Source organism: Prionailurus bengalensis, chromosome C1 (assembly GCF_016509475.1).
Source record: "Prionailurus bengalensis isolate Pbe53 chromosome C1, Fcat_Pben_1.1_paternal_pri, whole genome shotgun sequence".
NCBI classification, from domain to species: domain Eukaryota; kingdom Metazoa; phylum Chordata; class Mammalia; order Carnivora; family Felidae; genus Prionailurus; species Prionailurus bengalensis.
The window spans coordinates 93008337-93021736 of record NC_057345.1 but is presented as its reverse complement, the minus strand read 5'-3'; the positions used below and the strand labels follow the sequence as shown (position 1 = coordinate 93021736).

The window sequence follows — 13400 nt, the reverse complement described above, 5'->3', positions numbered from 1 at the left end:
CAGGAAAAGCACAGTAAACAAGGGTGATTTTTTTTTTTTTGCATTTTTTTAATGTTTATTTTTTATTTATTTATTTATTTATTTATTTATTTTTATATATTTTTTTAAACATTTATTTATTTTTGAGACAGAGAGAGACAGAGCATGAATGGGGGGAGGGCCAGAGAGAGAGGGAGACACAGAATCTGAAGCAGGCTCCAGGCTCTGAGCTGTCAGCACAGAGCCTGATGCGGGGCTCGAACTCACGGACCGTGAGATCGTGACCTGAGCGAAGTCGGACGCTCAACCGACTGAGCCACCCAGGTGCCCCTTTAATGTTTATTTTTTAGACAGAGAGAGGCAGAGAGAGAGGGAGACACAGAATCCGAAGCAGTCCCTAGGCTCTGAGCTGTCAGCACAGCGCCTGATGCAGGGCTCAAACTCAAGGACCCGAGCCACCCAGGTCCTCCTTAAATGTTTATTTTTGAGAGAGGGAAGGGCACAGAGAAAGGAGGACAGAGGATCCCTTTTAAGGGCTTTGCGTTGACAGTAGTGAGTCTGATGTGGGGCTCAAACTCAAGAACCATGAGATCATAACCTGAGCTAAAGTTGGATGCTCTGCCGACTGAGCCACCCAGGCGCCCCTTATTGAGCCACTCTCTTAACCCTGAGAATAAGTCAGTTAAGTTAAAAAGTTGTGCCTCATTTCATGAAGTGGTGTTGCAGGTGAGATCCCAAAGTTAGGCCATATGGAACAAGCAATCAGGATTTAATAAGAGGCATTTATTAAAAAAAATTTTTTTTTAATTTTTAAAAATATTTATTTTTGAGAGAGAGAGACAGAAACAGCACATGATCGGGGGAGGAGCAGATAACGAGGGAGACAGGCTCCAGGCTCTGAGCTGTCAGCACAGATCTCGACGTGGGGCTCTAACTCATGAACCGTGGGATCATGACAGAGCAGAAGTCAGAGTGCTTAACTGACTGAGCCACCCAGGTCCCCCAGTAAAAGAAAAACAGAAGTTATGGGATAGACTACAAAGTGAGTTTTTGGGTGCAAAGGGGCAGTTAATTGAGAAGATTTCTAGATGCTGGACTTGAAGCATCTTCAGTCAGACTGAGGAGAGGCAGTGGTGACCATAGATTTTCCTGGGATGCAGTGTGAATGTCTCTGGTGATGTCACCAGGTGTTCTAGTGAACTTTCTGGTTTGGCCCATATAACAAGGCACAAAGGTTGTCCATACATGAAGTGTTGTGGTGACTTCCATGGAATTCATATCAAATTAACCAGCTTTGGCTTTCAGGGCTTTTGGAAAAGGACACTTTGTGTTATTACTGATTCCAAGTCAGAAGGATGGGAGAAAACTGATAATGTTAGAGAGTCAGATATTGGAGCAAACTAGAAAAATTCAAGATCCAGTCATTTGCAGGTAGATAACAAAACCTCAAAGACAATGAACAGGACTAAAATCTGATATCCATTAAAGTGTGCTACTGAAAATTATTTTTCCTTGTTCCCTTGCCCCCTTCCAGTATTTGTCCTTTTGTGACTGGCTTATTTCACTTAGCATAATGTCTTAAAGGTTCAACCATATTGTAGTAAGTTAGAATTTCCTTCCTTTTAAAGGCTGAACAATATCTCATTCCATATATATGCGACTTTTGTTTATTGATGGGCATTAGGGTTGTTTCTACCTTTTGCTACTCTAAATACTGCTGTGAATATTGGTGTAGAAATATCTGTTCAAGCCTCTGTTTTCAATTCTTTTGCATATACACTGTTAATAGGTAAACTGAAGCATATTGACATTTTTAGGAATTTGAAAAGATTAATTCAGATCAGGTAGGTTGTAACCACCGTCAGGAACTAGAGGAAAGACCTGTATAAGGAAGATGCCAAAGCAAAGCAGGGAAATTATTTGACTGGTTACAGCTTAACCAATTACCTTATTTGGGAAAGCCTAGAGATCTGTTTGCCCTTGGACATTCTTAGGTTTCCATGTTTTAACCTTGAGACACTTAAAGGTTTAGGTTTGCTTATGTCGGGCTGCCAAGGCACTAGAGTCATCTCAGTCTAACAGCCTCCTTGTTTAATTAATTTAAAAATACCCAGAAGTGGAATTCACTCATTAACTTGTAAGGTTCTGTTTAAAAAAATTTTTTTTTAATGTTTATTTATTTTTGAGACAGAGACAGAGACAGAGTGTGAACAGGGGAGGGGCAGAGACAGAAGGAGACACAGAATTGAAGCAGACTCCAGGCTCCAAGCCATCGGCACAGAGCCCTGCGGCGGGACTGGGGGTGGGGTGGGGGGTGGGGGAGTGCGGCAGGCAGGCTCGAACTCATGAGCTGTGAGATCATGACCTGTGCAGGAGTCAGCTGCCCAACCGACTGAGCCACCAGGAGCCCCTGTACGGTTCTGTTTAAATTATACATTCTGTAATAAGGAATATGCTCCTCTAATGAAGACAGTCTGTTCACATTGCAGTTTTAACCCCAGGACAATAGGAATCTCTCAAACAGTGAAGCTTGAGTTATATGCTTTTTACTATGAGACTAGACCCCTCAAAACACCAAAAACAAAGATTGTGTAATCTAACCTTGTGATATTCCAAAACCGTTAGCACCGTCCTTTGCATATTGTAGGTGTTGTTTGAAAGTACAGTTCTAATATATAATTTATGATATATCAGGGGATTATTAATTCATTGGTAAACACCAGCTTTTGAGTCTTGTAAAATGGAGAAAATTTTTTTTTTTCCCAAAGGCGGCGGCTTCGCATCTCTCCCCTCCGCCTCCTTAAACCCTTCCATCACATACAATAAAGAAATAACCGATTATAAAGTGTCAGGTTAAATGTCTGGCAGGAGAAGGAGAGGATACAGTAACTTTTCTAGGAGATCATACAGTTGCATCCCCAGCATGCGTAAATTACCAGTTGGAGGTTTGGGGGCTGAAAGAACGTTCTTCTGGGCTTAGATGTTATTGGACCAACTTTACTCAGCCCAGAGTCCTCTCCAGGCCCCTGGGGATTGTTGTGAGGATCGGAGAGGCGGCTGAATCGGACACAAGCCGCTGGCCGGCTCGCGCTCCGCCTGGCCGCTCACCTTGCTGCCTTCCGCTGCCGGGGACCGTTTTCTGTTCTTTGCTGCGAACGGGGAGAGCCAGGAACCCAACAGCCGCCGGAGCCCGCCGCCCCGCTCGCGGCCCGCAGACGCGCCTGGGGCGCCGCCGCCTCGACTCAACAGTCTCGGCTCCTGGAGGGCCGGGGCTGGTCGAGGTCGCGCGCCAGTGCGGGGCGTGGCGGTAACAGTGGTCTCTACAGAGGTTCCGAGGGAAGGCTAGAAAATGGCCTCGGGACATGCGCTACAGCGGCCGTTTAGAGACGCAAAACCAACGCTTTGGAACCTGGAGCCCGGAGAGGAACAGGGCAGGGCGCGGGGCCCGAGAGCGCCACCTACACTGAAGATTAGGGAGTACCGCGGCAGAGCCGGCGGCGCAGGTGTGGGCGGTGCAGGTGTGGCCCCGGCGGGCAACGCCCCGCGGCGAGGCGGCGCTAGCGGAGGCTCGGGGCGGGGCCCGAAGTGAAATAAATACAGTGGCGGCGCGGCGGACCCACTCAGTGTTTTCTGCGCTTGGCTTTTCTGCGGTCGAACTCCTTACGCGGAGGTAGGACGTAGTGGGTATCGTGCCCTGTGCAGACTTTGGCATTGGGTCGCGTGGGGTTGGGGGTGGCTTGAGATAGGACTTAGTGAATAACTGAAAAGTGAGGTGATTGACATGCTTACGTTTTAGGATGAGAACCAAAATTTAGTTTCAAAAAAACTAAATTTAGATTTAGTTTATCCATCTAAATTGGATAGATGTTGAAGCGTTTAGTTTATCAATTACTTGGGACATCCCCCCCCCCCCCCCCCCCGCCCCAGTTTTGACTTTGGTCATGTGTGAGCAAGTGCTTGAAAGAAATTCAGGGGAGACGGGTGCCTGGCTGGCTCAGTTGGTGGAGCATGGGACTCTTGATCTTAGGGTCCGGAGTTCAAGCCCCATGTTGGTTGTGGAACCTACCTAAAAATTTTGAAGTTGAGGGCTTTAATGAAATAGTCACAACTGATAGGATTGTTCAGTTTGTATCAACTTTAACAGGAACTGGGAAGAATGGGTGTTACTGCATTTAGCCAGATTTGTCCTAGTGAAAAGTCACTTGGGCTTTCTGTGCTTGTTTCTTACCCGAAACCATACTCAGTAAATTCTGTGGATTAAATGGTAATATGTAAAGAGAAGGGAGGAAGCCTGCTTTCCTGCTTTTTTTTAAAACTTAGATTATTTTTTTAAAAAATGTTTATTTTTGAGAGACAGGATGTGAATGGGGGAAAGGCAGAGAGAGAGGGAGACACAGAATCTGAAGCAGGATCCAGGCTCTGAACTGTCAGCACAGAGCCCAATGCCGGTCTTGAACTCAAAAACCACAAGATCATGATCTGAGCTGAAGTCAGACACTTAACTGACTGAGCCACCCAGGCACCCTACTCCCTGTCCTTGTCGATTAATACAGTTCTTTCTTGTCCAGGCTCCTCTTTATGAGAACTAATATTTTGTGTTTACAGAAGAGTCATTGCTGATTCATAGAACTTGAAGGAGAAATCTGCTTTTTGTCTCAACGAAGCTTCAAACTTGGAAACAAAATGGAAAAAAACAGCATGGAAGAGGTAATGCTGCTTTTCTCAACCTACTTGTATGAGTTATCTCCCTGAGAGGTATTGTGAGGTAGTTAGAAGTAAAATCCATCAGATTTAGTCCCTAACATTTCCCAGGGTGTTGGTTGGGATTGAGTAAGAATCTACATAGATGAAATTTCACATTGGTGTATCTGAAGTGGAATAATTTCTGGTTGTTAAGTTAAAATCTACATTAGACACATCTTTTAAAAATGTATATTTTTGAGAGCTACTGGGAGAGAGGCAGAGAGAGGGAGACAGAATCCAGAGCAGGTTCCTCTCGGCGCAGAGCCCGATGAATTGAGGCATTTTTTTTTGTCTGAAGAAATTTGATTTTGGCCACGTGTAAGCAAGTGATTGAAAGCAATTTGGGGGTGCCCGGCTGACTTAGTCGGTAGAACATGCCACCCTTGATCTCAGGACTGTGAGTTCAAACCGCACATTGGGCTCTGTGCTGGGCGTGAAGCCTACTTCAAAAATGTTTGCATTTATTCTGGATTAATCCAGATATTATGATTAATCATTCCTCATGTTAAAGAAATTCTGACACTTGTAGAAGTGATTAACACAACTCAATGAAAAAGGAAGGCTTTTCAAGGACTGAAATAAACATGACAGTAGGTAGGGAAGGTGGATTTGGGTTTAACTCCTATATTCAACAGTTTGTGATTTATAGCCTATGGGATTTATAGTCTATGAAGACCACAAGGGTGTCAGAGTCTTGCTAAGATTTAACAGGAATCGGGATTAAGGCAGCCCAGGGGGATCAGATTACAAAAGTGGTGGTGAGGAATTTGATCTGATAAGAGTTTAATGAGCTATTTAGGGTAGGGAATTTTTGTCTCAATTGACTTAGTAAAAACTGGGCTAATAAGCAAAGACTAGTCAAGGCCTAGTTAGAAGAGGTTTTAAGGAGCCTGACTTCAGTTGGGTCAAGAAGTCTTTGTCAGTCTCCTGTCTCCAGTCTTGGCAGTTCACTCCACTGTAGGTCCCTTGTGGCTAGGAGACTTTATTGTTATTAAATGCATTCATTAGGAATTTTGCTTTCGGCAGACTAACTCTAGGAAAGCATAAAGCCAGATTCTCAAAAAATAGGAGAAGGCTTAGATGAACTGGAGAGGAAATGCAGTATCACATAGTGGTTGAAAGGCCAAGGTATTCTACAAAGTGACTGGGGAAATTAAGCTGGTTTTTCCTCGTGGAGTCCCTGAAGTTGGGCATGATTGAGAACACTTTTTTTTTTGTTTAAAGTTTCAGCGCAGCACTGTTCCACGCAAGAACGTGATCGAGTTCAGACCTCCGTTATACAAACAAAGATACTTCTTTGTTAAAGATATAGTCAATCAATATAAACCAAAGAAGGTAGGTATTTTTCCTTTATTTTAAAATAAAAGTTTATCTATTTTGGGGTGCCTGAGTGGCTTAGTCATTTGGGTATCTGACTCTTGATTTCAGCCTAGGTCATGGTCTCATGGTTTGTGAGTTCAAGCCCCACGTCAGGTTCTGTGCTGACTTGTGGAGCCTGCTTGGAATTCTTTCTCTCCCTCTCTTTGCTCCTCCCCTGCTCGCCCTCTATCTCTCTCTCAAAATAATCATTAAAAAATCTATTTTGAAAAGAGTGCGAGTGGGGGAAGGGCAGAGAATCCCAAGCACACTTTGTGCTGGAAGATCATGACTTGAGCCACCTAGGCGCCCCAGTATTTCTCTTTTCAAACACTGAAGAGGGTCTTATGTGTAGTCAAAAAATAGGAAAAAACTTAAGGATTTAGCAAGTGTGTTCAGAATATTCAAAGATTTGTTACAAGGGAAGGAAAGGGATTAGGGCAATAGGGAGAACCCTGACTGTAAGATCAACCGGTATCCCAGTAGTTGGGAAAAAAAGGTTTTTGTATAAAAACTGGGTGTGGGGAAGTGGGATAAAAGGGTGGGTACAATTTAATTCCCCTGAGGCTATCCTGTTTTCTAGGAGGGAATCCTTGAGTAGAGGCTGCCTTCAAGTTAAGGCGTGTGTGGGAAGAAAAGCTTTAGCTAGTTGGGCTAACAAGAAATTGGGTATACTATAGAAGCACAGTTTAAAGCTGCTAAGACTGTAATTTGCTCTCTGGGATTAGGTTTTTTAAGTGCTTGCTACGTAACCCTTCTCCCCCATAGGTGTGCCTGCTTCAGAAAAGAAAATTACTGATTGTGGCCAGGGCACAACATTGTGGTTTACCTAAAACATTGAAGGAAATGATTTTGCAGTCAAACACATTTGAGGACTGAATATAGGTTGAATATGCCTTATTTTTATTTTTTTTTTTTAACGTTTATTTATTTTTGGGACAGAGAGAGACAGAGCATGAACGGGGGAGGGGCAGAGAGAGAGGGAGACACAGAATTGGAAACAGGCTCCAGGCTCTGAGCCATCAGCCCAGAGCCTGACGCGGGGCTGGAACTCACGGACCGCGAGATCGTGACCTGGCTGAAGTCGGACGCTTAACCGACTGCGCCACCCAGGCGCCCCAATATGCCTTATTTTTTAAAGTTTATATTGAGAGAGGTGCCTGGAGGCTCAATAGGATAAGCATCTGACTCTTGATTTCAGCTCAGGTCATGATCTCACAAGGTTCCTGAGTTTGAGCCCCACACCAGGCTCTGTGCTGACAGAGGCATAGAGCCTGCTTGGGATTCTCTCTCCCTCTTTCTGCAGATCCCCTGCTCACCTGCTCTCTCACCCTCAAGCATTAGAAAAATATTTTGAGAGTGAGCAGGGGAGGGGCAGGAGGGGGGGAGAGAGCCTGAGTGGGGTAGAGGCTGAGAGAGGGAGAGAATCCCAAGCAGTCTCTCCATTGTCAGCACAGAGCCTGCCACTCAGGCTCCCCTAAATGTGCCTTTATTACTAAAGTATAGTTATGTTCCCCTTTTCCAGAGGAGAATTAGTGGCTTTTTGTTTGTTTTTTAAGTATTTTTAACTTAATTTTTGAGAGAGTCCTGGAGAGCGGGAGAGGCCCAGGAGACAGGATCCAAAGCAGGCTCTGCGCAGTGAGCACAGAGCCTGATGCTGGGCTTAAGAATGGAACTGTGACTGAGCCACCCAGGCACCCCCTTAGCAGTTTTTTTGAAAGCATCCTGGTAACTTCTGTAATGGAGAGTTTATGTAATCTTCGTTTTCTAACGGGATGAATTTTGAGGTAAACTTTAGTCTGTTTTTTAAACCCTTTGGAAACCTTTTTGTGCATCTTAAGATATATGGAATCTTTTCTGTCTGAGTATCCAGAAATAGTTCAAATCCCCAGATATCCCCTTTAGACTGGATTAGAGCCAATTAGCTACACTAGAAGCTGATTTGGGGTATCTTTGGTATTGGGTACCTTTAAATGTCATTAAATTTTTATCTTAATTTCCTTTTCCTAAATTGGCAATCAGAAATTTAGGTGATACAGCTGTGGTAAATGAAGACTTTAGGGCATGATTAAAAAATCCATTTAAGAGTACGTAACATTCACAATAAGGGGAATAGGTTAACAAGACTGTGGATAAATTATAAAGCACTGGTAAAGATCAGGCTCTGTCCTGAGGTTTGGTAGGCACCCTTTTTTTGTGTTAATTATGAAGCTCAGAGGTATAAAGTTTGTATAGGGTACCTGCTTGCCATGTGTGGTGTCCCTGTGCCAGGCCCCTAGGATGCTCTTGGTACTCAACCTGAATTAGAATTTACTTGTAACAATCCACAAATCTGCCTCACCGCCAACCCATCTAATATCTCAGATTAATTTCCTTTTTGTGTACCTTTTTTCTACCAAAAAAGATCTTGGCATAGTGGTTTATTATATTGTAATTTATTTCTAATACCCAGTTTCCTATAAAGGCTTTGGTCATATTTGACTTCTGGCTATGTCTTCAATGTTCTATTTCATCTGTAGGTTGCAGACTTGGGGTGTGGTAACGCCACACTCTTATGCATGCTGAAATTCCATAGTTGTGTTCAAGAACTTGTTGGAGTAGATCTCCTCATGGATCGTCTATTAGATTGGAACAGGTAATTCAAGTGGCAAAATCTTAAATTTCTTTCTTTTTTTAAAAAGTTTATTTTATTTTGAGAGAGTGGGAGTTGGGGAGGGGAAGAGGGGGAGAGGGTCCCGGGCAGGCTCTGAACTGTGTGGAGTCCCACACGGAGCTTGAACTCACAAACTGAGATCATGACCTGAGCCGAAACCAAGGGTGGGACGCTTTACCCAGCCTCCCATGTGCCCCTAAATCTAATTTCTTTAATGCTGGACCCCAAGGCAACTCATTACAGAGGATTTAAGTTGCCCCAGGTCTTTTAATTTAATTCAAGGCAGAGCAGCTCTCTGGTCTCTCTCTTGTACACATTTTTTCAGGAATGTTTTTCCTCTACAGAACAAAAATTTGAAATCACTGATCCAAAGGGAGTGGGAAGACCAAAAATATTGAGCAACAGCAATATTCAAAATCTTGTTCTCATTGGCCAATTTTGAGAGGAAGTTACCCCTATGCTTAATACATCAAGTCATGGAAAACTGATATAGGGAGATAATCATCAAAAGATCAGATTTATAGCTGGTGAGATATTCTAAATTAGAGTGTTCAAATGTTCCTTCTATATTTTTGCAGTGATAAGTTGTCTCCGTCAATAGGGGATCATTTAGGTCCTAGGGACCTAGATTTGAGTATTGTCTTGTATCGTGGCTCTGCTGTAGAGAAAGACTCCCGCTTGCTTGGATTTGACTTGATAACATGTATTGAATTGTAAGTATTCTTACTGTGTTGAAGTTATTAGAAAAATGTGAATTAATCTCCGTAAATTAGTGTCCTAACTAGATTTAAGTCCTCTTAATTCAGATTTGTAAAGTATATGCTTGACAGTTTGGACTGGCTTTTTACTAGCATGTTTTGGGGCTTTAATTCAGAAATTTCAAATTTACAGGTAAGCTGCAAGCAGTGCCAGGATCACCCTTTATGCAGATTCACGTGTCAATTTTCTCCCCTACCCTTTTCTGAATTATTTAAGGGTAGGTTTTACCCATCATAGCCTTTTGCCCCAAATTCAGAATGTATTTAAAAGCAGGGGTGTTAAATAATGAGTCCCCCTCACCTCACTTTTAATAAGAATACTCATGTTTTGGCTCTTGGTGATTATGCCTTCCTGGAATACTGTAGAAGGGTATTTGGGTCCTTCTCCAGGCTTCCATTCAGAGGCCCAACGTCCATTTGTCTCTCCTTAGTGATGCTAATTTTGATAACTCCCCCAGTCAAGGTATATGTTCCTACTGGCTGCCTGTATTGGCAGTTGATCTTGTCCTTGGGTGTGGGTAGACAACTCTACTGAGATCTGCTGCTGAAGCCCACAACTTATTTAAGACATTCTGGTTATGGCCCTGCAGGGCTCCTGGGGAGCTTGCCAGTCTCCCCTTGCATGCTTGAATCCATTGTTCATTGTTGGTGCTGCAGACTTCACATGTAGTCTCTGGCACTTGGCTATTCATCCCGGTGTCTGGGTTTGTCTGTTTTCTCATTACACATTCACTGTCCTGGTTGGTCTACCACAGAAGTGGTTGTATTTGCATCCTGCCAGGGAGCGGGCAACATGGCTGATGGGCAGAGTGAGAATATATGAATAGTTGATTTTTAGGTCATGTAAGTACTATTATATACTCAGAGAGGGGATAAATCAGTGTAGAGATAGAAAGTGTTTGCTAAATCAACTAGGAAAATAATTGCAAGAGAACTTCATTCTGTCCTTCCTGTTAACCATTTCAGAATAGAACATTTGGATTCAGAAGATCTGGCCAAGTTTCCCGAAGTCGTATTTGGGTACTTTTCTCCAGGCATGGTTGTCATCAGCACACCAAACTCAGATTTCAATCCCCTGTTTCCAGCATCGACCTTTAGAAATTCAGATCACAAGTTTGAGTGGAACCAAACGCAGTTTCAACACTGGTGATTTCATAAAGTGCTTCTTTGTTTTTTTGGGGGGCGGGGGACCCCACAGGAGTTTAAAGTACTATGAAGTCAATCTTGACCCCTATACATTACTGAAATTATTTTATCATAATAAAATTCCCAGGATGCAGCTTAGCAATTAATAAGATCCTAAAGGGACCAGCATATTTCGGCAAAATAAATGGGGGAGTTTATTTTCTATGTCCCACAGGCAAGCGTGGAAAAATGGGGTGCACCAGGTGCTTTTTTATATGAGAACATTAGGAGTATCTGTGGAGGAAACAGAACAGGGTGTGGGGAGGTGAATATGTGCTTCATGGCCTCATGTGCAGGGGTGTTTCCTCCCAGGAGCTTGAAGGGTGGTCATGTTTCCGGTATAACTGCAAACCCTAACAGGTGTTGGGACTGTAGTCATCATGGTCTTGTTTACTCCTAAATTCTCTGTAACTTTCCCTTTCTGTCATTGTGATCACTTGGAAACTGACACTCATTATCCTAAAGCCCCTCAGAAGTAAGCAAAACCTGTGATTTGGCACTATCTGGTGCTGTAAGAATTTGCAACAAAAGTATTTTAGTTGTATTTACGCTCTATTCTAGTGGAGATTCTTTAACAGAACCTCTAAGTTTCAGAAGATGGTATCTTGTGATTTCAGGGCTTCAAATGTGGCAAAACTCTATAGTTACACTGTAGAGTTTACTGGTGTGGGTGCTCCACCACCATGGGCTAAGCATGTTGGATACTGTACCCAGATAGGGATCTTCAAGAAAAAGCAACCGGATCCTGGCAGCTGGATCCTGGCAAAACCAACTGGATCCCGCGTTTCAGAGCCAGAGGAACATGCTTATCAAGTTGTGAGTATTCTTTGTGAGGTAGCTACCGGGGCAAAAAGCACATAGATTAGGATGGTTAATTATAGTGGGTACAGAGTCCCCACTGTAGAGATAAGTGTAAATGACCTTATTTTGAGATTGACCCTAGGAAGATCCTTCATGCTCACAAATGGTGTCAGAGTTGGTCTACTGCAGTCCCGGAGACCACCTGGCCTTTTGCCATATCTCAATGCGCACCACAGAGAAAGATCTGGAATCCTAGAAAGCTTCCAAGCGGTTGGGCCAGCTACCCCCCCATTGTAATCTGTCAGGATCAGCAGCAGGAAAGAGGAATGCTAGCAGACTTCCTCCACAGCGTGGCTCAGGAAATGACTGTTGGCAGCTGAGCCTCTAAGCTTAAGCTTCTTAGACCCTTTTGGTTGAGTTCAGGAGGAATGGTGAAGAATAAACAATACATTTCCCTTTTTTTTTTTTTAAATTTTTTTAACGTTTATTTATTTTTGAGACAGAGAAAGACAGAGCATGAACAGGGGAGGGTCAGAGAGAGGGAGACACAGAATCCGAAACAGGCTCCAGGCTCCGAGCTGTCAGCACAGAGCCCGACGCGGGGCTCGAGCTCACAGACTGTGAGATCATGACCTGAGCCGAAGTCAGCCGCTCAACCGACTGAGCCACCCAGGCGCCCCAACACATTTCCCTTTTAACAATTTTTCTTTGCCTTTTTCCCTCTAATATCAAGTACAGGAACATTGGGTTAGTGTGAATTTATGAATAGTGTGACTTGGTGGTGGCTTTTGTGACTTTGATCTTGATAATTAGAATTTTTAAAGGCAGATCAGATAATGTCTGTCAGTAGTTTGATTCCCATAATACTGTGGCATTTTGATTTGCCTTCAGGTTTTTACAGCCTCATTCCCGAGTTTACAGCAAAAACACTTCCTCCTGTTTGTATTGTGTACGGAGGTGTTAAAAGAAGTCGAAGCCATAAGACAGAAGTATGTCTGGATTATGAAGAGAAAGGAATCCAGTGAACCCGAGTCAGAAGAAGACACTGACAGTGGCTTGGTCAGACGGCCCGGATTATTCCTCACCGATGCCCAAGTAGCCCAAATAGAGAAGTCCCCCAAACCCTACTCTGTGGGAAAGAGGTTTTATGTACCCCTGAAAAGACTTATTGGTTATCCGAAGGTGAACCGCTTGGTTGCTGATGTGTCCACGCTGAGAACACTCCTTGCTGAAGGAATTCCAATGCGACTGAACAGAGCTCATACTTCAGTGCAGATCGACTTGGACCCTTACGATTACCCTCACGATTACCGTTAGTGAGCGGGAGCTATCTTTATGTCCTAAAATTCATGATTTTAAGGATAGTTAGGCTCATTTAGAAAATTATAGTCATAACATAGGTAGCTTAATTTTGATATTGACCTCGTTACGTGTTTTTTTAAATGCTTTTTTGGGTGGATGGTGTAAGTTCACAGTGTGCGTGCTCAGGTTTTTTTGTTAGACCCATGTTGATGTGACATTAAAATTTTTAAAAATAAATTGAGTTATCAATGTTTAAAGCTTTTCCCAGGGAATAAGAGTAACTTTAAAATCTTCTTAGGATTCCCTACCTCCTTTGGCCTAAATTCTGACCTGTAATACTTAGATAAAACACAAGACAGGGTGGGGGTGGGGAGGGGAGTGGGTGTTTGAAGGGAAGAGAAGCCTCAGAAGCCCTGTCCAGTTTTAGAGCATCATCCTTTTCGGGTAGTTTTCTGGTTAGAATTGGGGTAGTGGTCTCCATTGGGAGAGAAAGAGTTTCACACAATGGGGAGAACTGGTCTAAATGAGACACTACCTTCTGAAGTATAGGGAGGGGTGTAGGGTGTAAGTTGCCCACACAGGGCAGCTCTACCACCAAAGGGACTTAATTCATCCACCTTCCT

The 13400-nt window shown here is 43.4% G+C and overlaps 1 protein-coding gene across 1 annotated transcript; it reads left to right on the top strand.

Annotated features, from left to right (window-relative positions):
- The first annotated feature begins 321 nt into the window (after window positions 1–321).
- Window positions 322–13014, top strand: HENMT1 (HEN methyltransferase 1). The gene is made up of 8 exons (XM_043575723.1): window positions 322–3649; window positions 4585–4686; window positions 5947–6057; window positions 8598–8713; window positions 9310–9444; window positions 10456–10635; window positions 11292–11490; window positions 12367–13014. The coding sequence occupies exons 2-8, from the start codon at window positions 4663–4665 to the stop codon at window positions 12790–12792; spliced, it is 1191 nt and encodes a 396-aa protein (XP_043431658.1). The 5' UTR covers window positions 322–3649; window positions 4585–4662; the 3' UTR covers window positions 12793–13014.
- Window positions 13015–13400: the final 386 nt, after the last annotated feature.